At 39.8% G+C, this 25,761-nt stretch overlaps 1 protein-coding gene across 1 annotated transcript; it reads left to right on the top strand.

The window, feature by feature from the left end:
• Positions 1–23,185, top strand: gnb1a (guanine nucleotide binding protein (G protein), beta polypeptide 1a). Its single transcript, XM_027167022.2, has 11 exons — positions 1–477; positions 15,668–15,780; positions 16,260–16,298; positions 16,415–16,521; positions 17,706–17,769; positions 18,098–18,260; positions 18,578–18,644; positions 19,011–19,212; positions 20,381–20,597; positions 21,717–21,832; positions 22,821–23,185. The coding sequence occupies exons 2-10, from the start codon at positions 15,724–15,726 to the stop codon at positions 21,821–21,823; spliced, it is 1,023 nt and encodes a 340-aa protein (XP_027022823.1). The 5' UTR covers positions 1–477; positions 15,668–15,723; the 3' UTR covers positions 21,824–21,832; positions 22,821–23,185.
• Positions 23,186–25,761: the final 2,576 nt, after the last annotated feature.

Below are 25,761 nucleotides of genomic sequence, written 5' to 3'. Positions count from 1 at the left end.
TCCCTGGTTGGTTTACGCGCCTTGCGTGGTGACGCAGGCGAGAGAGTGGGGTTTCCCAGAGCGAAACGCAGGGTTACCGCGCCCATCTCTGCCGTTTGATGGCCGGAGGAAGCGCCTGAGAGACCGCGGCGAGGAGAAAGAAAGAAAGAAAGAGCAGGAGTGCAAACGAACAGCGGGACAGAAAGAAAGGGAGGCTACGATAGGGACCGGAGTAAACCATTTTGATTTAAGTCAACGTCAAAAAAAAGACGAGTTGTTTGCTGCTGAGTTAATTTGTTGTGTGAGAAACGTACCGCTGTCTTCGCTCCCGTGGTGTGCCGGTGTGTTCCCCCCCGTTTGGCGTATCAAAAGCTGGGTGCGGGGAGTGGCGCTCCTCGGTATAGCTCGTTAGCTCGACGGAGAGAACGGGGGAACTCTTTATCTTTGCTGTTTCCGGTCAATGCGATATAAACAACGGATTCCCACGACTGAGAACGGGTAAGGACACCGTTTTTAAACGGTTCATTTGACTTTTATCCACATTTTATTTATATTTGGTGTCGGCTAAAGCGTAGCTGCAGAGAGCTAATAGCTAGTCGGCTAATTGGGCTGATTGACTTCCCTGCTTGTGTGACGGGGGGTGGGGGGAAGCTGCTGCTAAAGTAAACACATCGCTAATAAGCGAGCTTTAATGACATATTTCCGAATAGTTTCGGTTATTTGGATGCCTATTTATTTTCCTGTTTGGATGGTGATCTTGTATTCCTGTAGGATGAGCACAGATCTTTTGTAAAAAAAAAAAAAAAAAAATCACGGTCATGTGCCAGAAAATGTTTAGCATTCGAGCTCGTCGGGTTCGTAGCACCTCCTGTGTTAGCCATCAAGCTAACGCTCTTCATTCAGAAATGCTTCACATAATCCGATCTGTGCTTGATTTATTTTTGTTTTGCGTAGTCTTAGAAGAGTTTCAGTTAACACGACTGACCTTGTTTTTTTCATACTGGACACACATTTGTCAATCTGTGTGTTTTTCTGCTTTAAACCTCTCCGTCCACCATTTGAAGGGTTCCGGTGCGGATAGAGACAGAGATCCATCTTGGGAAACAAGTTTCTTAGGTATTCAGACCGTTCTGGTAAAACTACAACCCCACGACTCTGTATTCACACCACAGGGAACCTTTTTAACTAACATTTCAACTTGTGTGTGGATTCTGACGACGCATAAAGTGACAGTTAAACCACTGGAAATGGCTCCTTCTCTCTGCAGGAAGGATCCCAGTTCCATCACCACCCACCCAGTATGGTTGTTCCGCTGATCCTGTGCTGCTTATTTATTTTTTCATAACCTTCGATTACTTCAGGAAAGGTTATAAAAATCAGGGCGTGTGTTTGGGAATCCTGTTTACACTTAAGCTCTTGAACTAGTAATATGCAACTGGATGTATTTCACGTCTGATATTATCTTACACACGAGAGCAACCATCGGATATGAATAGAAACTGATTTTATAGCCATAAAGTCATTTTCTTGCGTAAACACCACACACACACACACACACACACACACACCCCGAAGCTGTTAAAGATGAGAATGTGTCACTGTTGGATTAACCACCGTCATTAGCGACATGTACCTTTTGCCATTTGTTGTTTTGGATGATCATATTAATTTATTAATAAGAAGTGTGTGTGTTGGATGATGCCTGCATCAGCCTGGTTATGAGTGACAACTCGATGTCGCCGTTCCTCCTCTAAGCCATTTCCCAGTTTAACACCTCCAGGTCAGCTCAAACCCGTGTTTCGTCGTTTATTTTTATTTTTTTGATCAAATCGATCCTCCGGTTTTAACGATGTGGAAATGAGTTAATTGGCTTTTGGGTGATGTGTCTCTCTTTAACCCGGCTGCAAATCTCGGCCCCTGGTGGCGGCTGTGGTGCTTTTGGTGTAGAGGGAAAAAACAGGGCGGTTTTCTTTCTTTTACAACTCGGAAGCTTTCCGATCTTTGCGAACTACAAATGACAGACGTTTGATCAAGAGGTTGTTAGGAATCGTGGGTTTGATTAACTGATGTGTTGAATTGAAGCGGTTTGTCACTGCAGTCTCTGGCGCGTGAGAGAACAGTCTGGTGTAATACTGACGCGTTGCACACACACGCGCGCGCATCTATTCGATTAAAAAAAGTGAACCATTTTGCGATTTTCTTCCACACGACCGTGTGTAAATCTCGCCAACGTTTAAAGTGCTGCTTCACAATGCTGAATTGTTCCTGGTGTAATCAATGGCTCCCTGTTTCCTCTACCCGAAGCAGCTGCAACCAACAAGATGGCGTTTGCAGCGATTTTTTTTTCTTCTCTTCTTTTCCCTCCGCCGCTTTCCTGCCTCCGACCAAGCAGCACATTAGCGCTGTGGTTACGTGGATAAGCCCATATTCCGATAATGTTTCTCTAGATTAGTTTCCGATGCGGTCTGAAATTGCATTTGTATTTTTTGTTGTTGCTATTTCTCTAAACCCAAAGCGACCGAGTCGGTGTTTAATGGCAGCAGATTTAGGCCAACATGGAGGAGTGGAATAACTATTGGGGCTTTTACTTTTACACACATGCACTCAACACAGTTTAGCTTCATTTAAACACCGTATGTGGATTTAAAGTCAGATCCTGCAGATGTCCAGTAGTGAGAGAAGGAGTTTTTCATCAGTCTGTTCTGACCAACACAAGCACTGACACAAGCACCAGCTAACTGTTTTGATCTACAGTCCTTTATCACTCACACATGGTGGTGCCTGTTTTGTCATTCAAGCTAACGACACATTTCCCTCTTTTTCATTCTTTGCGCCATAACACATGCAGCATAAGTCACACATGACTCGGCTTCTGCACACATTCAGACAAGCCTTGTTTGCTCAATAGTTGTGCTCAGTCACACACATCCGTATTGAGAGTGTGCAGCACCATGGCATCCGCTTTGAACATCCTTACCTTAAAATAATACTTTTCACAATTCAGTACTGCTCCATGCAGTTTGCATAAAAGCATAATCTTTCTTAAAGGCTGTTATAGGCGTCCACATGTGTGACGATAGTTGTTACCAAATGATTACATTCTAATAATCTGATTGTACATTTGGAAGCACAACGAAATTACAATCAGATTTAAGCGAGAAACATATGAACACAGCATTATGCCATGCCCATGCATGATCTTCCCCGTGTAACACAGTGGACATTAGTTTTAATGTCTCTGTCTCTCTCTGTTTATCCCTCTCCATTTTCAGCCTGCAATCCTGAATAGGATTAAATTCTTGCTGTCTTTGGACCTCAGCTTTCAGGATTATGGGCTTGGTCATTGATGCAGCTGATTTGAGTCATTTGATTTTTTTTTTTTTTTCCTTCTTCCCCAATTGCTCTCCCATTCCCACAAACTACTTTCACTCTAGGTTACAAGCCCATTCAGTAGCTTTTGTAATTTGAGACAATTTCTACGCCACTCATACCGTGTGAGAGATTTCAGCAAGGAGCCCTATACACATCAAAGTATCTAGATAATATTGTGGCACTGAAGGACGGTCAGATTATTTATTTTATTTTTTTCTTGAATAGAAATCTGTATTTTTCTAGTTAAAGCCATGTTTAGCCTGTGGTTTTAGTAGTCTTGTAAAATTAATTATTTTATTTATATAATGTCCATTTGAATACTTTAAGCATTCACCTGAGATTTGTATCTGTGCTGTAATTCTTTGCGTGTAATTTTTCCTCTTATTAGTGGTTTTTAGATGAGCTCCGTCGCAACGCAGACAGCAATATTTTAAGACATTTTCAAATTCTTCAAAGACAACTTTGTTCACAATGTGATTTGTCTGCAACAGCAAAACAGGGCCAGATATTTTACAGTGTAAAGCCAGTTAAACACTTGTTGCCTAAAATAATGCAACATGAAAAATGCACCTTCTTTCACCATTGAAATTTACTGGTAATGTGTATTTGTCTTGGGTTCATTGGAAGTTCTTGTTGTCACGGGGTAATCGATTACATTTACAGCATTCGGCAGACGCCCTTATCCAGAGCACTCTTGTGCTCAAGATTTTTGCCACGACTGGAATCCTGTACAGTTTGATGCCTCAAATGTGGTAATGAACTGGTAAGTTGGACCTGGTGTCTTTTGAGTAAGGAAGTCACCAAATGTTAGGACTGGACCTGATGCTTGTAAAGATGTGGGTTTTTTTTTTTTTTTGGTCTGAGAGCGAGTGTAACGTCATGGGTCTTGGATTTATTAGTGTGCCCCTTTTATTGCCTACATCCAAATTAATGACATAGAATTAAAAGATGGTTTTAGGCAAACTGCAGAATCAAATCTGAAGCATTTACTCTTCATTTTGCATTGCTCAAAGCAAAGTGTAGAAAAAACAACCAGTTCCTGAGCAATGAGATTGGCCCCAGAAGACCTTTTTTACAACGCCCAGTAAAAATCCTGTAGCAGGAAGTTATTTTTTGCTTGTGCATGTGTTTCCTGTTAACTATTTTTCAAGCCTTTGTTCCCATGTTCTCTCTTCTCCCCAACGTTCATATGTATTTGTGTTTTAGGACTGTATCCAGGTGTTTAAGTAAACAAGCAGGTTGTGATATGTTGGGTCCGAAAATAACGTTTATTAGATACCAAAACAAGAAATGTATTTGGGGTAGGAGGAACAGCTGTAGTTGATCATATTCTGAGCTTAAAGGCCTATAATATTAACATGCATATACTGTATGCACCCAGTTTACTTTGTGCTATTTTGTGTGTCCCCCCTCCTTATAAATACACAGGGTGTTTATCACCACAGATGAAATGGGATAGTTGTTTTAAAGCACATCTCTTTGGCCTAGAGATACATTTCAAAGCAAGCAGCTGAGTCTGCAGCCTTGTTTTATTTAAGTGGAATTACTGAAAAATTTTGAGGGAAAAAAAATGTATTAAGTGAATGAATGAATTTTAAACAAGACACAAAAAGATTAGAAGATTATTGGATTAATGAACAGAAACCAGACATGGCCTTAAAAGGTAAATTTGCTCATTTGACTAAAGCCTTTACACAGTTAAAATTGAGACGGGGTACGCTTGAGTTGTTTTTGCACAAGCATCTTATATCTCATCTATGTGGTGCTGGGATTTAAGCACACAATCTTCCTATTAGGAGCCCAAAATGTTTAGCAATAAGCTATCACATCACTGTTCAATTTTCAGAGTTATCACAACTCCAAAAAAGCTGATGATGCTACAATCTTTTAAGACCACCTAATTGTACACACACACATCATTATCAATAGGGTCAAGCAATTAACAATACATGCATCAAATCAGTATGCAGTAATGCATTTATTGTTTCAGTGCTTAACCAGAATAAGGGGGGGAAATGGGGAAATTTAAAAATGAAGCAACTTTCATACAGTTGCATTCTTTCAAATGTCTTCCATTGGGTAGAACAGCCAAATAAAAGTTCCTGGACTTTTAATACATGATTTTTATTTTTATTTTTTTAAATAAACACTTAACTTCCCCTTACCTTTAGAGTAGTCAGAGTTGTCAGATAACCTGTCTGACCTGGTGATCTGTAGTTTTCATCTTTGCCATTAACAGAATGGTTTGCATAAAACTGTCCTCCCTTTACCTGTTACCGGTCAGGTGGCTCACACTACAGTAAGGTTTTGAATATACAAACTTTATGGCAATGGGAGGATTTTGCATGTCACAGTGCAAACCTGTTGCATTTTTTTGCATACATGGCCACAGTGGTTCTTGAATTAAGGCTTGGCTTTCTGTTTACGTTCAGAGGTCCGAGTGACAGAAAGAAAAACACACATGCGTGCTGCCAAGTCGTTTTCCCCTGTTATTTTAGATCCCTTAGTTTAGAAACACAAGAACGAATTCCAAAATGAGATTATCCTTGTTTAAATAGAATGATTAGTTTTGAGTCACGCGGCAGTTTTGCACAGTAGTGCCTTTAAAACGTCAGGTGCCGTGTGGAGGGAGCTAGTGTGTTTATGTAGTTACAGATGAACTTGTGTCTGTTGAGCTGAGCCTTTCTCATGCATTCCTTTTTTTTTTATTATTATTATAGAGGCTAAATGTATCATTCAAGGACGGGTATATTTTGTGTACCAGAACCAAAAAGAGTCTAGTAGGATCCCAACAGTGGACGTGTTGCATCTGGAAGAGTCTTTAACATTTTTAATCATTGGTAGTGTTGGCATTTTAAGTGAGTGTCTCAGGGCCAGAGTACAGACAACACAAGCGTTATCCAGAGGAACCAGTTTAGCCGGAGGCATCAACACACGGGCAGTGGAATGACTAGTGAGTTCACTCTTGTTAAGCAGCAAGACCAGCATACCTATAGGCTGCTTAGGCAGACTATCTACAAAAGACACAGTTAATGCATTGTGTTTGTAATCAAGTGTTAGAGATAAACCTGACCCAAGAACAGGGCATTTCATTGTTGTATTTTCACATTTTAGGACTTTAAAATCTTCTAATGGGCTTTGTATTGACATCACATGCAATTAATTCAGCTCCAGTTATTTTTTTCTACATGGTACCAGATATTTTCCTTTGGTGATTGTGCTTTATATGTGAAAATGCCTATCCATTGGTTCCTCTGAAATCTTTATCTCTGATCAGTCAAAAGCTTCTCGTGTCATGTTGCCATCTTCTCCTACCGTGCTGCATGTGACCTAAATAAGCTCTCTATGGCACTCGCTCCCAACTTACGCCACAGATATTAAGGTCTATTAATAATTTTCATGTCAAAAGTTCAGTTGGTAAAAGAAGTCTTGCACGTAAAAAATGACCCTGTTTATTTTTGGAAGAGGGTGAATTGTTGGCTGAATTCCATGGTTTTTTGTTTTGCATTCAAACCGACTGTCTGAAATACTGCCTATGAAGTGGAAAGGGAGGGGCACAAACAAATGAACGATTTCTATTTATTATAGTTTATTGTGTGATAGAGATCTTACTGTGGACCAGTTTAATAGGTAACAACTCTTGTGTGTTCATTCTCGGGCTAGCCTTCTCTTCTCTTTTAATGCAAAATGCTGATATCCACAAATGTGGCTTAAAAGCCCTGAAACTAGTGATTCTGTTCCCTCTTCTCTTTAAAGTCAGATGCTACATGTTGAATGTAGTAATAAAATGGGCAGCTTAGACACTGTGGCCATATTCTGAGGGTCTGTGCTTAGGGTTTATAGGGTGGTGGTGGGTCTATGTTGCACAACATACCTTCTTCAGAAATCGTATATAACAGTTCTTTAAATCCCATTTATGAGAGAAAGTAGATGAAGAAGGAATCCATTAATAGCTGGTCAGTCTTTTGCCCAGTTGATTCAGGGCACTGTGTCTTCAGATATTGTCTTTTGTTTGATTGAGCCGCTGTTGGTAAGGTTTGGTACGTTTAACCACAATCCCAGACACCATTCACAAGCAATGTGAAATACTCACACACACACACACACACACACAGACACACACACACACACACACACACACACTGTCCATTTTTGGTTTGCTCTATTAGCCCACTTAGCACCGAGCTGTCCTGGTTCCTCAAAATTGGACATGGACCTATTAATCTGTGTGAGTGTATTCTCACTTGTTAGTAGTGTCACGATTTCAGTACTAAAACTTTGATGCCAGCATGATGGTATGAGGTTATGATATGTGGTTTCGAGAACATTGATACCAAACAATGCTTCGGCGATCAGTCAATAAAATAAAGCACATACCATCATACAATCAGTAAAAAAAAAAAAAGACTGTCATCACTTATGTGATTTACTCAGTTTTATGAATTGTAGTCTCTTTTTAAGATAAAACAAACCCCTGCATAATTAAAACAAGGTTTCATTTAATGGTTTCACTCGTGTTTGGGTCCTGTCGTGCTCATTAGTCAGTCACGTTGCTCTATTCTGACCATGAATGTTATACATTTTCTTCATTATTAACCCCAACAAAAAAAGCTAATTCTAGCAGTTCCATATAAAACCCAATACTGTATGACCTCAAGCTGCGCCGTTACAAAGCTAAAAATAGTTTTCCAAGCACAGAGTAAAAGTGTAATCAGCAGAGAGTGATAATTTGCACCACATGTACTGTTATATAGCATCATTTCATAATTTGAGGTTATGTTCAAATCATGTTTCACACCTTTTGTGGTGGGTTTTAGCAAGTAAAGAATTCTCAAAATATTTTCATAATCACGGTAGCTCACCAGTATAGAGCGATCTCAGCTTTATAGATTTGAGTTGTTTACCATGCTGTAGTATTGACAAGGTATGCAACTTTCAGTACCTTGTGCAACTCTACTAAGCACTGTTGCCTTTGTGTGGATTTAAAGCCTTGCCCGTGCATAGGGTGGTGGTGTTAACCACTGCGTCTCTCAAAGAGGAAGTATAGACAAAGTAGAAGGTAAGAAGAAGAAGGTAGAAGTGTAAGAACCGGAGCTCAAACTGATGTTAGGAATGACCATAATCTCAGTCCAGAAAAGCACAATCTCTGCACCGCTACCTCCAACTCTCAAGCCTCTTGAGTCTTCCATCATATTCTGACAGCACAATATCTTGGCACTTCCCTACTGTAGATTTGAAAAATTCTATTTTTGAAAACTTTTTGATTTGAAAAAAGGACTATTTGTGGTAAGTGAATGTTTTCAGTGATTTCACAAACATGATAAAGATTGTCCTCCTTTTATCCGTTCAATTTTTTTCATTGAAATTTCATTCAGTTCATAGATCATGCATGTTAGAATATTTGTGGTAATGCATTGATTTAAACAGTTGATTTAAACATTAACAGTTGAAATAAAGAAATTATTGGGTAGGAAGTGATTTCCTGTTAAGGATTGGCATGATCACCTGGTACGGTAAAGTTTATATAGCCTGAGACACATGATTTTTTAAGCTTAAAAGTGACTCTTAATAATGCATCTCTCCATCTTTCTCAAACAGTAGGTCTGCCACAGATTCTAGAAGCTACTCATTGTGTTAATTGGCATATTGTGTAGAAGCCTGGGGTTTATACCCCTGGGTTTGTGCTGTGCATGACTGTTCCCTTTGCTGATTCAAGCCCCACCCGTATGTATACATATTTTTTAAAAGCAAATATTTTTGGCCATTTTCCAAATTGATAGCTTCGAGAACAGTCTTCGGAAACATCTCCATCTATCCGATTATGAAAAAGCGAATTGAAAATGTGCGCATAAGCGCGCCATTGCAGGAGGGAGTAATAATAAAACAAAGTGAAATTAAATTGCAAACATGTTATTAAATTACATGAAATTATAGGCAGCAAACTAACCGCCTGTTCAGCAGCCATGAGAAATGGAGTCTTCCACGGTAAATACAAAACCATCGTGGGCATGCGCTGGTTTGACGGTTTCACACAGTGACGTCGGAGAAAAAAAGTCCTTGTGTGGTGGTGTACCTAATGTGCATGTGGTTCAGTAAGTTCATGTTTTCTCATATAGGCCAGCTTCCACCAATCTGTGTCGTTCCAGAATTGCTCAGCTGTTTCCTGAATCACCTAAAGATTTTAAGGTTCAAGGGCACTGGGTGTATGGTTGATGGTTTCTCTGGAGCGACTGCTGTGTGGAGATCATAGCATGATGTCAAGGTTCGAGAGCAAACAGGCTGTGTGCAGAAAGGGTCAAAAGATTGAGGGACAGCACATCTGCAAAGGGGTTCATGTTACATATCTGAACCTCGGCAAAAGCACAAAAGAGAGCTGCTGTTGGAATTAATAGAATTAATGCTTGTTATCAAATGATGTGGCTGCAGAAATCAATAAATTAACTCTTGCACCAAAAGTTGCATGGAGCATTGTTTTTATAAACTTCATACAGTCTAAAGATTAGGGTGCCTTGTGCATTATGGATGATTCAGTTGCTGGGTGGGAATTTGTTCCTCAGCTGTTTTTTAAAAATAAGAAAGAAAGAAAAACCCATAAGGAATACAACTGCTGTAAAATGGTCTGTGTTGGTTAGTGTGAGGAAAAAGCAATGTAGTTTACACTTGCGTGAAAGAAGAGTGACGGAGAAAGGAGTGGCAAAACAGCAAGGCTTTTTAAAGCATGGCTTCCAGCAACTAGCCTGTCCTCCATCAGCCACCTCCAGACTTGTGGTCCCAGCACTATTTCTGACCCCTTGTGTTTCAATTATATTTACATGCATGAGCTCCTTTAAGCCCCTGGAGAAACAGGCCGCATGGAGATCATCCTGCTGCCTGCCTCCTACATCAGAGAGAGAAAGAAGGAGGGAGTCTAAGAATCAGAGAACAAGTCCTGTGTTGCACGAACCTGTTGTTAAATTGAGGATGGTTAGAGGGAATGGGAGGCAGCTGGCAGAGTGCTGTTAAATATTGCATAGTCTGTCTTGAGCGCATGGCTGTAAGTACATGGTCTGTCTAAACACACATGCTTACGGCAGCCTTTTAGAGCATCTCATGCAGTCGGAAGTTTCAGTGCATGCACTTATTTGCCGTATACACTAAATCCTTTATAAGTGTGTGATTACCTTGGGCTACAGCCAGCAAAGAGCAGTGACGACCTTTTTGTGCATTTGGGTTGTGTGGATTAACTAGTGCTGTATTGTCAGCCCATTCAGACCAACCCTGAATGTTAAATGAAAGATCTTGTATGGTAGAGAAATGTCATTTAAGGGGTTGTGTTTAAGTGTGTGAGGTGTGGTTCTATTTCCCCACTCTCGAGCCGACAGCCTTTAAGAGCAACATTTCCTGGACAAAGCCTGTTTTGCTGTTACAATGACCAGAGCACAGGCAGCACTATGATGAGTATTTGGAAAGCAGTGTAACCCTTTTTCAGTACCTGTCTAACTTTTGTGTATTGGTTTAGAGCATAAGCCATTTGTGCACTGTAGTCCTGTGGCTCACTCCACCCTCCGTTTCCTGTTTGTAACACACATACTCGCACACTTTTGCCTGACTTTGTTGTCGCGTGATGTCACTGAGGTGTAAAAGAACATGGCGCACCAATTTCAAAATACACACAGTGACTCTAGTCAACCTAACCCAAAAAATGTGACGTTACAAAATTGATAGCTGTTTTCGTGAGATCCTTTTGTAAATGTAGATGTGGTTTGCTGAATGTTACGTTGAAGTGAAAGTGACATGTTGCTAGTCGTCTTTGTCGTCGTCCCCTTTTATTTTTTTATTTTTTTGTGAACTCCAGGGTTAGATTTTCCTCACTATTAATGACCCTGTCTTTTAGCAGGTTTCAGCATTTCTGCTTCCTGCTCTGCAGTTGCAACACAAAAGCCCTCACAATTGATCACCATAAATGCCTTGTGTGATGTATTTAAGAACACTTAAGACACCTATTGTTGATCACTTCTGAATAGCACTAGTCTGAAACTTATTCTTAATGACTATTCGTTCTCTTGTATTTTATAATTGCATCCTCTTGTATAAGGGATGATAGAATCAAGGCTTCTTCTTTTGCAGCTTTCGGAGTAAATCCCTTGAAGCTACCCATAAGCCTTTATGGTAGAGTGAGGGAGGTGTGGGTGGTCTTAAATTATTAAGCCCCCAGAAGCAGAATCGGGGCATGATGTTTTATAGATGGCACAGTGTGTGAAAAGCTATGCTCCAAACTTTGATCCGGTCACCTAGTCCTCAAGAGTGTTTTAACTTCTCCTTTCATTTGGATTTGGAATCCAAAAGCATGTTTGTATTAATAATAATAATCAAAAGTAGCATTCACCATTTATACCTGACTCTCTTAGTTTAATTATATGGTTTGGAGAATCGGGCTAATCCGGTGGAGCTTGTCCAGAAGAAAAGGGAATGGTTAAAGAATGTACCTTTTAAGCAGATCGGGATGAGGTGATGGATCTGTGTACCCGTGCTTCTCTGAAGGTGACCACACCCCGGTCTCCTTCACCGTAGTCCTCATTAGAAAAGCTGTGCTCCGACTCATCCTCTTGAGTATACAGTCCCATTAGGCTAATCTCTCTGTTAGAGGTGAATGATATGGCCTTAAAATAGCACACTGCCCTCTCAGATTGTAATGATATGTGATAACACTGCAGCTTGGTACCAGTTCTTTAGTATTTGTGTTCAGACAAATGTTGCACAATTCTCTAATTTGACGTGCACTATGCAAATGCTTTTGGGGATATGTTTTTTTTTTTCTGTGATAGGTTCTGCTGCACCGAATTTTTCAGCCATTTATCTTGCAAGTCAAAGGAACCAAACGTCCGTTTAAGGACAGGTTTAAAGATACACAAAGCTGTTCCAAGAAATATGAAGTTATCAGTCAAACAGTTCGGAATTTTTAGTTTGAGAGCCTATGCTTAAAATGTGGAATCCTGTTATTGGGTGCCATTTAAGAGCATAATTGCAACCAGCCGTGAAAAGATTTATATAGAAGTGTTTCTTTTTCTATTTCGGAAGATGTTTTTCTGAACGGATTTTCTGTGTTTGGTTTAGCTTTGGCCAGTACTGTGTGGTCCGTAGCTTTGTGTATGATAAAGATACAAACCTACAAGTAGTGGTTACGGTGTAACATTTACAACAGTACTGGATTACACAGCCAATGTCCCCTGTGTGGAGACACTGCAAGGGAAGTCCAGACAAAGTGAGTTGTAGAAGTTTTGGGGCATTACAGCTGGAGAAAGTAATAAAACATACAATGTGACGTTAAAACAATCCTAATTTGTTTTAGCTTTATATTTATTAAGTGTGTTTTAAGTCTTGGACAAATGTCTACGTGTTTAAATGGAAAAGTCCATGTCATTTAACTGTAGATGAACAAGTATTATTAAGGTTATTCTTGTTTTCCCTTCAGAGAATTTCCGCCTTGCCTCATTTGTCGTTGTAAAATGTATTGTCAGTATATAATTTTATAGATGCCTACTTATGTAATCTTTCAATGAATACTCCATCTTTGTATCTGTGGTGAGGGTTGAATTTAGAAGGCAAAAACTAAATTTATCCCAGTGTTGATGGCTATACTCAATTTCAGACCATTTGTTGAATTTGGAAAACCAAAAATCATCTTCAACACACACACCAGTCAGCCCAGCTCTGACATCGCCTACATCTCTTTTGACCAGAAGGAACTCTTTTACAGTCCCATTTCTGTAATTCCTGCCTACGACAGAACTTAAAAAAAACAAAACTCTCTCTCTGGCAGCCTATAACGAGCCACTAATATAATCGGAGGCTTTTGGAGGTGTGTGTGTGTGTGTGTGTGTGTGTGTGTGTGTGTGTGTGTGTGTGTGTGTGTGTACATCATTGTGTGGAGATGACTGAGCTGATAGGCCTAGCTGGAAAATGTGAAGACCGTTTCCACCCTCTCGGTCGAGCCCATCCACCACCTGTCTAAAAATAGTGCAGAGAAAAAGAGGAAGGGGAGAGAGGAGGGAGGCAGTGCATAAGAGCTGCAGCTCGTCTTTTTTCCCCCTTCTACTTTTCCCTTCTTCTCTCTTTCTCTAGTCTCGGCACTTACTAACTGCTGTCATTTTCCTCTTCTCGCTCTCATTTCTCTTTATTCCTCTACTAACAAAGCCATTTCAGCCATGTGTGTTCATGATGAGCGCTGCCTAACTACTGTCGTCTATTCCTTTTTAGTCTTTCACTCTTCCTTGATTACAGCAATGCGTGGCCATATTGAACAGGAGGAAGCTTTAGTAAATTCAAATGAACCCTTTTAGTGTGAACGCTTGCTTGTCATTTGGCCTTTTTGATGGGCTTCGTCTTAGGTCTCAGAGGCAGGAAGGCCATACACAGGTCATGAAGGCTCGGCCAGGAAGTTGGCTAACCGGTGCTAACCCTGTTGCACTTCTGACGGTGGACAGGAGTATTAGCAATATTAGCATGACACATTTTTATCTGCTGGATTATTCCGGGCTTAAGTTGCATTGGCTAAATGCAAACGCATTTAGTAACTCTGGCCAATCAGCGTATATCGTCCTAGCATAACAAGGTTAGGTGTTGTTTGGATACAGAATCCATTTAGAAGGTCGTTGGCCATCAGACGTACAGGATTTGTGGCTAAGCTTAAAGGGGCAAGGTAAGGTTTGGTCATATGAGATATATGTTACGAATTTATAGTCTAGTAAGGTTTAGTTAGTTTATTAGCTCAAATGGACAGGGTTACCAAAAAAACTAATAGCCAGAGAATTGCTTAATGGTTGCCTTTTGTTTTTCTAGGTTTTTGAAAATCTTGTTTTAACACACAGATATTTTTTATGGGTGATTATGGACCGCTGTTAGTTCTTGGTACATCACCGACTGGGGTAATATTTGGATCTTGAAGGTTAATTACCAAGAAACCCAAATGATATTTCCAGCTCCTGCTCAACACCTTTCAAGTGTGTTAGATTCGGTAGAGGAAACGTTAGCACATCTTGTCATATTTTTCTTATTTATCATCTCATTCTTTTTTATCTTTCTTTTTTTTTTTTAGCCGTGAGTGCGAGTAAGTGTTGGCAGTAAGCACGTTCACAGTTGGATTTGGGTCAGCTGAAGAGTCACTCCTTTTAGGATCATCAGCAGATTCTGTGTTAACCGGATTTGCGTGGACGATCTGAATTAAGTGTCCCTGGATTACTAGTGTGACTTTGAAGCGAAGGGAAGGAGGACAGTGTCCAGAGCTGCAAAGAGCTTTCACATCCGTTCAGAGCTGCACACATTTAATCCTTTCTTTTTCTACATTCACTTGTCCAGTTTGTTCAACTGATTTTTTTTTTTTATGTTAAACCTCTGGGCCCCATTTTTCCTTTTATCTAAGGGTATGTTATGAAACCTTTAAGTGCCTTGCCACACATGTACAGAATGGATCAAAGCTCATTCTGCTCTTGAGGGTGGCTATAATGGTCTTCAGGATACTGTTGTTTGTAAAATGGGACATTTGCCACATGTTTTCTTATAGCATCGCTAGGTCACCTGTAAATGAACAAGAACCAGGCTTTGCCTAGCACAGCACCGTATACTGTAGCTTTTCCTGACAGTGGCTACATTTTCCTTAAGACTAAGGTTGAATTAGCCACATTTCTGCACATTGAAGCTGCAAAGCCAGCTGAATTTGCTGTGGGATCCGTCAGTCTCGATTTGTAAATAGCTTTTTCTCTGCACCAGCACAGAAATGGTGATCTTTAGCATGGGCTGCTGCAGAACCCTGTTGCTTAGTAACAGCTTCTTGGGTTGGCAAGGACACATGCGAGCAGAGAGAGAGGGCGCGAGCGCACAAGTGTGCCATGCTTGGATCAGTTTTTTATTATGGCACATTTATTGCCTTTGCTTAGCCGGGTGGCTAAGATGGCTGAGTTTAAAGCGGTGTGTGGGACTGCTGATTCTCACCATGGACCTGTAAAATGCTCGGTTCTTCACAAGGCATACCTTTCCCCTGGTAGAATCGCTTGCCAAGGTGTTTTGGTTTCACGTTGTTAAATATTAGTTTGGAGCTCTGTATTAATCTTCTGTCGCATTTCTGGAAAATTTCTATTGTGTACTTCATAACTGGAGAATGAAAATTCAGTGCTTTTATACTAGATCACCTTCCTTAAACTAATTGAAATGACAAAGGATAGATTACGTTAAAAGGATTTGACTGGCTGTTCACACTGTCCATTGTATCTCCTGAAGCTTATGCTGCAGGCTTAACCTCACCTTTTCACCCTCTCTCCCTCTCCTTTTCTGTCGTTCTCAGATCAGTAAGTGACCCAGCGCGAGGCAGGAGAGAAGCATACCATATAGAAGAGGAAAATGAGCGAACTCGACCAGCTACGTCAGGAGGCTGAGCAGCTGAAGAACCAGATCAGAGTGAGTCTACACACAGCCCATGTACACTTGTCCAGGCTGCCGTTTGGGATTTCTATAAGAGAATACTTGGCTTATATACTTAATCGGCATGTAATTACTGTGTCCCAACTGCGTTGCCGGCTCACTTTGTGTATGTAGTATATAAAGGACACATTAGACACACTTCCATATTTAAAGGATTTGTGTATTTTAAAAATAACAGATCAACTCGGTCATTATTTCCATGTGGGTCCTTTATTAATATTGTAGATTATGTGATTTTTAAATGCTACAGGTTTGTCAATGTTCAAACTTCTTTCTTTAAGCTTTCTTTAAACCATATGCTTAGCGTTGCTTGTTACTTTTTTGCATGTAGGATGAGAGATCTTTGGCATTTCTGTGATATTAAATTTAATTAAGGCACATTAAATTGCATATAGCAAATTACAGGAACTGTAACAATGGCAAATCTACAAAACTGATGGCTATTTTGTCTTTAGGATGCAAGGAAAGCATGTGCAGATGCTACCCTGTCTCAGGTGAGCGGATCATTCCAATGTGTGAATCAGTGCTGTTAAGAAAAGAACTTTATTTTGAGAATCTAAATCATACACAGTATTTGTGTCATGGATTTCTTCTTTGTGTATCTGCTCAGATTACAGCCAACATCGACCCAGTTGGGCGAATTCAGATGCGTACCAGGCGGACACTGAGAGGTCACCTGGCTAAAATCTATGCCATGCACTGGGGCACTGACTCACGGTAATCTCACTGAAGCTGTGTACAGAAAAAAAACAGAGCCATTTCAGCAAAAAAACTGGTTGAGATTTTGTTGTGTTTGTTTTAAGTCACTTATTAATTATATTGAATAGAGAATGGTGATTGAGATGCAGTTTAAAGCAAGGCTTTGGAAACACCAGTATAAAATGAACAGCTCTGGACGTTCAGAGAAAGAAAGTGGCGAATTAGCCACACAAGGGATATGTTGTACGCATATTCACCCTGGTCTTCAGGAGGTTAATTGGGAGGCTGCAGGTGAATTTATACCCCAGAGATTCCCTGTGTGCTTTGTCATGCTACTTTGCTCCGCTAAATGCATTCTGCATGTTCTGACAAAATTGTCATCCTTTGAGAAGCAAACATTCGCTTGTTTGTTTGTTTCGAAGGATGTGAAGCAGGCTCTATTCTTAAGATGCACAGCAAATGGCTTCTGTTCTGTGTTGGATTGTATTAAAGCTTTTCGCACTGAACGTGAGACACATGCTGAAACAAAGACTATCATTTTGTTTCACATGTAGTCTCAGACCATTTAGCTAGCTAGTTTTGAGTTTCTTTTTGTTCCATTCATCATTAATTAGAAGATGTAACTTAACGTGGCTAATCTACTGGTGCAGAGGACTCTAATTCCACTTCTGAGTTATTGAGTTGGGCTCAGACTGTAAGATAATGCCACACAATCTCAGCTAAGCATCTTACTTTCCAACAACAGTGAGTGTAGCTTAGCAGTGTACACAAAGTTTGCAAGCTAGTTAACATTTTTCCTCATCATTATTTTTGTAGTTTCTGATATTTAAGATGGTATCGTAAAGTCTGTCAGCCCCGCCTTCTCCTGTTTTTATGGGTTTTCCCATGGGTAGGTGGAGTGCATCCATTAACATTATGGCATTATACTGAATCACTGTGGAAAATTTACGTTAACTCTCCTGATGGCAGTGTAGCCATGGTCACATCTCCATCTCTCTCATGAGCAAAAAAAGTACCTGGTAGTTTTGTTTACTCAAATAGCTCAGAAGGTGTATGTACATACGGAGGCCTCCAGGCATGCAAATGTGTTTATGTAGAAGGTTTTGACATAAAAATAATTACCAGGCATATTTACATTCAGAAATCCCTACACAATATGAAAATAAGACGGCTGATAAACCTTTAGTATTATATCTCTGCAGGCTCCTTGTCAGTGCTTCCCAGGATGGTAAGCTTATCATTTGGGACAGCTATACAACAAACAAGGTGAGACTCCCACTGTTAATTACTGAATTTTCTTAAAACAACTTTCTTAAAACGACAATCTGGATGAACATCGCACTTACTTTTGTTGCTTAGTGTTAATATTTTCATAAATTTTTTGCTCATAATCCTGTATTCCGAGATAAAAAAAAAGAAGTCATATATTTCTATAATGAATTATTTCAGTCTGAATAATTAACATATGAAATATAAGTAGATTGTGATTTAATGCTTCAGATTAAAAAGAAATTGAAACAAATCACGGTCGTATCCTCAGTGCAATTGATTGTGCAGGTCCAGAATTTCTTACATGTGCAGTGTCCTGTTATAGGTGCATGCCATCCCATTGCGCTCCTCATGGGTCATGACGTGTGCATACGCTCCGTCTGGCAACTACGTGGCTTGCGGTGGCCTGGACAACATCTGCTCCATCTACAATCTGAAGACGCGTGAGGGCAATGTCCGTGTGAGCCGTGAGCTGGCTGGCCATACAGGTTAGTGAGCAGGGGGGGTTTCTAAGATCGCAGCGATGAAGATTTGACCTGTTTAGTTTATTAATATAGTAGATGGATAGAGATAAAGCCCTCAAATATGCCACAAGAGGATTGTTTTTACAATACCAGTGACTCCATTTTGATTCATGCGAGGTTATATGGGTTAAATCAGGTGGAACTGAAGAAATAGTGATCTTGTGCTGTGGGCTTTTATGACCAGATGCAAGCTACGTTGCGGCATAGCATGCATCTGTCCGTACACGTATCTGTCCTCCTTTGTCTAGTTGTGTAATTTTCTGCCTCGTATTTTTACACAGGTTACCTCTCCTGCTGTCGTTTCCTGGACGACAACCAGATTGTCACTAGCTCAGGCGACACCACCTGGTGAGTTTGGGGTAGTGCACCATCACCCCTGCTTTAGCCATTTGCATCACAGACAGACACTTACATAGACTCACATGATGCTCTGACTGCAGACTGCTGTATGATGTTTTGAATCCTAATATAGGACAATTGGAATATTTCACACTGCAACTTTCCTGCTTAATCTATTTACTATGCGAACTCTATATTTCCAATTTCCTAATGTTTACTTAACATGGTTTCATTGTACAATTTTATAGGATTTGGATGTCTGTAGGATCATTTTTAGGGTGTTTTTCATTTATTCATTAAATAAAGGCTGTTTGCGGTGCACATTTTTCCTTCTCTCTTTGGTAATGTTACTAATCCTATTTGGTACTTCTGCAGCGCTCTTTGGGACATTGAGACGGGACAGCAGACGACCACGTTTGCAGGTCACACTGGGGATGTGATGTCTTTGTCTCTGGCCCCGGATACACGCTTGTTTGTCTCTGGTGCCTGTGACGCCTCTGCTAAGCTTTGGGATGTTAGAGAGGGCATGTGCAGACAGACCTTCACTGGCCATGAGTCCGACATCAATGCCATCTGTGTATGTATCGCACACATGCAGCGCCCAAAATATCGCTCTTTCCTACACCAATGTGTCATGAACAGAACGTTGTGTTACGTTAGCACATGTACTATAGGAAACATGATGGCATAAGCTATTTCACTTGCACTAAGACTAATAACGAGTAAATGTCCTCTTGCTTATGACTCATTTTTGACAGAGACATTGTATAAAGGTAAACTTTCACCACGAGTCCAAACCAGCCAACTGTTTTGTGGTGTTGGCAAATTGAGTGAATCAGCCTTCATGGAAAATTTGCTGATACACTTCAACACATTAGATTTCGTGGAATTAAATGTATATGCGAGGTTTTTCCCGGCACTGAGTAGAGTGAAGGTCTCATAAGAGAATGGTGTTTGCGGTCCATCTACAGGGCTTTTGTTTATCTTGTGTTCACTTTTTGTCCGTAGTAAGATGTCCAAGCATTGTCTTTTTTAATTTTTTTTTTCTGCCGATATGAATAAGCTAAATTAAGCTAGGTTTTTTTTGTTGTTGATGTTATTCACTGTAAACGTAATTGTTCAACACATGCTGTAGGCTAGACAGTGAACAATATTATAACATAGTAATTGTACGCAATCCAGGTATAATCTATTTCTACTGTAGTGCACCGTGACAGAGTGAAAAACTAATCGGTATTAAATAATTACTATTAATTTGCTGTGTTCTGCAAAGTGTTTTTGCTTGTTTTTTGCACACCACCCAACAGCTGAGACTGATCATTAATCAAATTGATCTGAAGAGCTAGCAGCAGACATGTGAGCAGTCCGTATGTATTGACGGAGAAAAGTGAGCGCTGGTTCTACTCTTAACTATACGTCTACAGCATTTCAAAACCACTCCTTTTTATTCAGAAGCAGTGAATAAAAAACGCTCAGAAAAATTTGAGCCATCTCTTTGATTGCTGGTAACAATATGTTAGTCTGAAAATGTTCTCAGCTGGTTGTGCTTTACAGTATTGAGCCACTGGTAGACAGCAGTTATAGTACTTGCCAAGACTCCCAATGATGACAATCTATTTGCGTGTTCTTAGCGCCCCCAGGTGGACTTAAGCAACACTATTGCACATATAACTAGACAGTGGTGTTCAATCTACCATCTTTGCACACCCAGTTCTTCAGTTAGTGTGGTCTGTCTTTCTTCCCAGTTCTTCCCCAATGGGAATGCGTTTGCCACGGGCTCGGACGATGCCACCTGCAGGCTCTTTGACCTGCGTGCCGACCAGGAGTTGATGGTGTACTCGCATGACAACATCATTTGCGGCATTACCTCGGTGGCCTTTTCCAAAAGCGGTCGCTTGCTGCTTGCTGGCTACGATGACTTCAACTGCAATGTGTGGGACACCCTCAAAGCCGATCGTGCAGGTCAGTGCAGGAAACATTGCATCGAGTCGCATTTCCGGGCCGTTTAAGGGGATTCTGGATGATTTGCTGAATGATGAAAGAACAGGAAGTTTGATTCAAAAATGATCCATTAGAGAACTTATTGTTGCTAATATTACAGAATGGAATAGAGCTAAACAGAGTAGGGTTGTAATAGAGGGTATGTATGACATTCAGTACTTTAATGGGATTGTGGTCATATTCAGACCACGATCGATGTAGGAAATGCATCTGCTGATGCTTATTAGAAGCCATCTGTTGGAACATACAGAGCTGCATGCTCTGATTTTATATTTTACATTACATGGTCTTCAGTTTTCCTTCTACCACCAAATAACGTAGCAAGAAAATGCTGACTGTTTTTATAAACACATTTATTTAATTTACCATTTTGCAATAGTTAGCATACAATGTGATCAACTAGCCACATCATTTCACTAGTGCAGAGCATTAAACATCTTAACCAATACAGGCGAACCTTCTCAGCATTATAAGAATCATTCACATTGTAATGGAATAGAATAATTAACTTACCTTAACACCAGCATTCTGAAGACATCGCCACATATTGTCTTTATTTTGAAAGTTTAGAAACATTATCTGCAAACCTTCTGCAACTTACAGCTAAGAAAACGTTCTTGGCCACTCTCACCCACATCTTTTTGTCTCTCCACTCAACCAGCACATGAATAGTTTATTGCATTTGCATTGAGCAGCATGGTGCCACTCCACCAACCCCATGAATTATGTACGCCATCAGAAAGCATGTAATGGAGACTGACTTCTCATAGCATCTTTGCTGTATAAGCACTACCTCATACAGACTGACCAAGGCAAGCTCAGCCAACTCTACATTTACGATAAGACGAGCTAACGCCTAGAAACAATTTCTGCTCTCCAGTTACACATTGTGAATGACACAGCGGTCTTTATTGCCGTGATTTGGTTGGGTAAATGACAGTAAAGCTCCATATGTCAGTTTAAATTCTGTTTGACCAAGCTGTTTTTTTAATACACTCATCTCCTCTAAACTGTCCTTGATTATCAAATGGAACAGTTGGTCTATAGACTACATTTTGAGTATAAATCCATTTGTTGCAGGTGTCCTGGCAGGCCATGATAACCGTGTTAGCTGCTTGGGTGTTACTGATGATGGAATGGCAGTGGCCACAGGCTCTTGGGACAGTTTCCTTAAGATCTGGAATTAAAGCTGCAAGGTAAGCTTTTCCTTTCGCTACATCGTACAGACCATAAAATGAACCTGTTGGAAAGGGTCTATTATTGAAGGAGATTGGATGCATGAAAGATGCATTGTTTCTGCCATCATTTCCTTTCAACTTTACCTAGCTGTTCTTTATTCACCTGCGACTAAACAGTAGATCAGTAGAAATGTGCTGGTGCTGCCAGTTAAGTAGTTGTCCATTCAAGACCAGTTTTTACAGCGAAGGCTCAGTAATGCACCTTATTATGTTGATGCAAAGCCAGATATCATTCCATGCAGTTGTACACAGTTTATGTGCAGTCTAATACCAAGCCATATTATTTATCTCGTCACTGTTGTATAAGGTAAGTTTGTGCACTCAAATAATTATTATGAAATGTTATTGCGGTAAAAGATCACCTGGCCTGAGATGTGTAAACTCCCTCCCCCCTTTTCTTTCTCTTTCTCTCTTTCTTTTTCTTGTATTCTTTCTTTCTCTCTGTCTACCTTTTTCTTTTCTCTCTCTTTCAGTCTTTCATTTCTCTCTCTCTGTCTCACTCTCTCTCTCTCCCCTACCTCTCTCTCATATCAGAAGTGACAGTCTGGGGAAACCCCTTAGTGTGGTGAAAAATATAATCTTTCAAACACGGTTCTCTAGAATTTGATTCTAAATTGCGAGTAAAGTTTGAGCATTTTAAAGACTACCCCCAAAAGTGAAAATACAATTTCTCTCTTTACTCAACATAGCACGGTCTTCTCATAAGGTGGATCTGGAACATGTTTTATCCTGATTTCTGCCAGTTACATGGCCTGTGGGCTGCCCCCTGCCTGCACAAAGACATGTCATGACCTCAGGAAATGATTGGTGCATCTAGGTTAAAAACTCTGAAACTTCCAGTAAATGTGCTTTTAGATGTGTGCGCGCACATGCGTACATACAGGACATGATTTCTTTGATCTCGGAGTCCCTTTAATGACTGTTTTACTCTTGCTTTTCTTTGCAGATGGCATCCGGACTCCAAAGTTGACTGGAAGACCATTCCAACACAATGTTAAATTTTATTGCATATCCAATCTTCTTAAACGCAACACAACTGACCCCCGTTATCTGAGGAAACAACAGGGCAAAAATGATTCTCCTTCCCATAAAAAGAGCACAATTATTTCATTCAGTACATCACATGGAAATCAGCGGGGTCAAAATTAAATGGTGGGTGGGAGAGGGCCAAAAGTAACTGTGCATTCCTACCGGGACCATTTTCCAAGCGCTCATCACATTTCCACCAACATTATCAGAAAACATAACCGAAAAAAAAAGGCAGCAGTTGTTTTCCCTTTAAATTTTTTTTTTTTTTTTTTTTTTTTTTTTTTTTTTTTACACATCCCGTTTACATACGGTTAGTGTTTCAAATGAGGATCAAAAGCCTTTTTATCACTTTAAATATTTTAGATTCAAGTTTGTAGATGGAGGGTAATGTTGACAATAATCACAGGAGTTATATTACAGCTTTGAGACAGAAACGAGGAGCAGTTTGCGCCTGACCTGTGTATTTAGTCCCACAATCTATTTCTGTTTTGTTTGTCTAGTCATGAGTCTGTTTGCACAGGAATAAAGCATTGCATACATAGAATAATGTTGAAGATGTTGACTAACCAAGCACATGCTGTTAATGATGAATGCTTGTTTGAAAAAAGAAAGAAAACGGTCCATTTTAAGTATTTCTTTTTTTTTTTTTTAATTTTTTATTTTTTTTGCCTGATAAGGTTCGAATAATGAAATGAAGATTAACCCGTTGTTTAATAGATTTAATTTTTCTCTTCTCCATGTTCATGTCCTTATGTTTTTGGTTGAGCTTTGGTGTGGAGGGTGAGGGAGGGTGAGGGGTGAGAGTCGAGGGTTTTCAGGTGTAACTCGGATTTCCATTTTTAACACAGGTGCCCGTTCCGTGCTTGGAAAAACCAGTTACTTCTGTGAATGACATGTTGTAAAAATCAATGTTTGAAAATAATGATATTAAAAAAAAACTTTTTAAGTTAAAAATGAAAAAAAAAAAAAAACTTTTATTTTGGTTGTCTGCCATGAGTGGGTTAACTCTTAGAATCGCATGCTGTAGAATTGCTTAAAGAGGTGCATATGGAAAGTCCTTTTGATGTTTTTCTTTAAGAAAATAACCTGTTAAATAGATCATCACAATGATATTTATATTCTTTTTTCTTTCCTTTTTTTTCTTTTCTTTTGCTACTCTGTGCATACAGAATTCATTTAAACTCGCGAAGCTATGCACTCAAGAGAAGCAAACACATTGATTGACCTGTTCTATCCGTACTTTGGAGTTTCTAAAACACTTGTACACCGACCCTCTCTCTCACACACCCACACACACACACACACAAACTAGAACAAAAATTGTCATTCATTCTGTAGCAAGACAAAAATTCCAGATACAAAGAAAAGAATGCTAGAGACATTTTGTAACAAACAGGTTTTAATGTCCTTAAATAAAAAAAAAAACTAAAAAAAAAAAAACTTGCAGCATTTGAATGGCAGAATTTCTGTTGTTCCTTTCTGCGTGTAACGAGAGGCGCTCTTTCCTTAGCGGTAGTGGCATTTCTTCCATTCTGTTCTCCCTCTGCAACATTCTGTACAAAAAAAAGTGCTGTCATTGTGCATTAGGCCTGGAGTTGGCAACAAAATAAATACAGGAAAAATCTACAAAAAAAAAAATTAAATCAATTCCTCTCTCTCTCTCTCTCCCCCCCCCCCTTCTTCTTCATACAAATAACTGTAGAGCTCTGCACACCCCAACTGTATCCTCATCCATCTTTTGTATTTAATTTTAAATTCAGTGTACAACAGAAAGCTGGATGCAAGATAGAAACTATATTAAAATGTACTGTTATTTAAGATGTAATAAAGCAGTTTGAGATGACCTTTCAGTGTCGGTGCTGTTTATAAGGATGCAGTCTGATCTTTAATAGGAGAAATCCACCATGAACTGGTTTAAAGTGAACATATTTCCTTCAGCGATGTTCAGGATTTATGTTGTGATTACCTTCTGAGTTGAAGATTTAGTGTGTGTGTGTGTGTGTGCGCCCTGTGATGGACTGGCACCTTGTCCAGGTTGTCCTCCATCTTGGCCCCAAAGTCTTTTTTCTGGGACTCGACTCCACCTGACCACCTATTCCTTGGATATGGTGCCAAAATAAGCTCTTGCATTTTTATTTTATTATTATGATGTTGCTTTTAAGAGCTGAATTTGACATTGCGTTTGTGACATCACACACAACACGAGACAGGAATTCTCACAGGAACAATCTGAACACAGCATCAGCTAACAAACCAGAATGACTGCAGTCACAATTTAAACATTGTCTGGGGGACTGTTTTAATATGGAGTTTTTCTTTAACATGCTATCATTTTATTAGGTTTAATCATTTTCACTTAAATAAGATGATTGGGTTTTATTCAACACTGGTGATTTTGCTGTGTAGGACTATGGAATTGATACAAATGCTGTTTATAAACTGTTAGAATCCCTCATCGGCAGAAGAAGCAACGAATTGTGGTGCTCGTGTCTAACATGAATCTAATGGCAGCTCTTAAGCCTGAACTGACAGAATGAAGGAAAATAAATAAAACTGCCCCCAACCCCAGAATGACTGAACATTTGTTGAAATGTTGTCTCTAAATGGGCGTGGTCTCTTGCAGGCTGACTCCGCCCCATCACCAGTCCAACACTGATGACTAAGCTGTTCAACATTGTGATGATCCATCCAACTTCTTACTAAATCACTTTCTGGTGGTGGTGGGGTGGGTTTTTTTTTTTTTCCTTAAATTGATCAATAGTGGCCAGCCAAAAAAAAAGCTCTGTATAGGTAGGTATAAGTTTATACATTTTCAGGAGCAATATATATATATATATATATTTATTTATTTAAAAAAA

Source organism: Tachysurus fulvidraco, chromosome 14, assembly GCF_022655615.1.
Source record: "Tachysurus fulvidraco isolate hzauxx_2018 chromosome 14, HZAU_PFXX_2.0, whole genome shotgun sequence".
NCBI lineage: Eukaryota > Metazoa > Chordata > Actinopteri > Siluriformes > Bagridae > Tachysurus > Tachysurus fulvidraco.
This window is presented reverse-complemented; position numbering and strand designations above follow the sequence as displayed.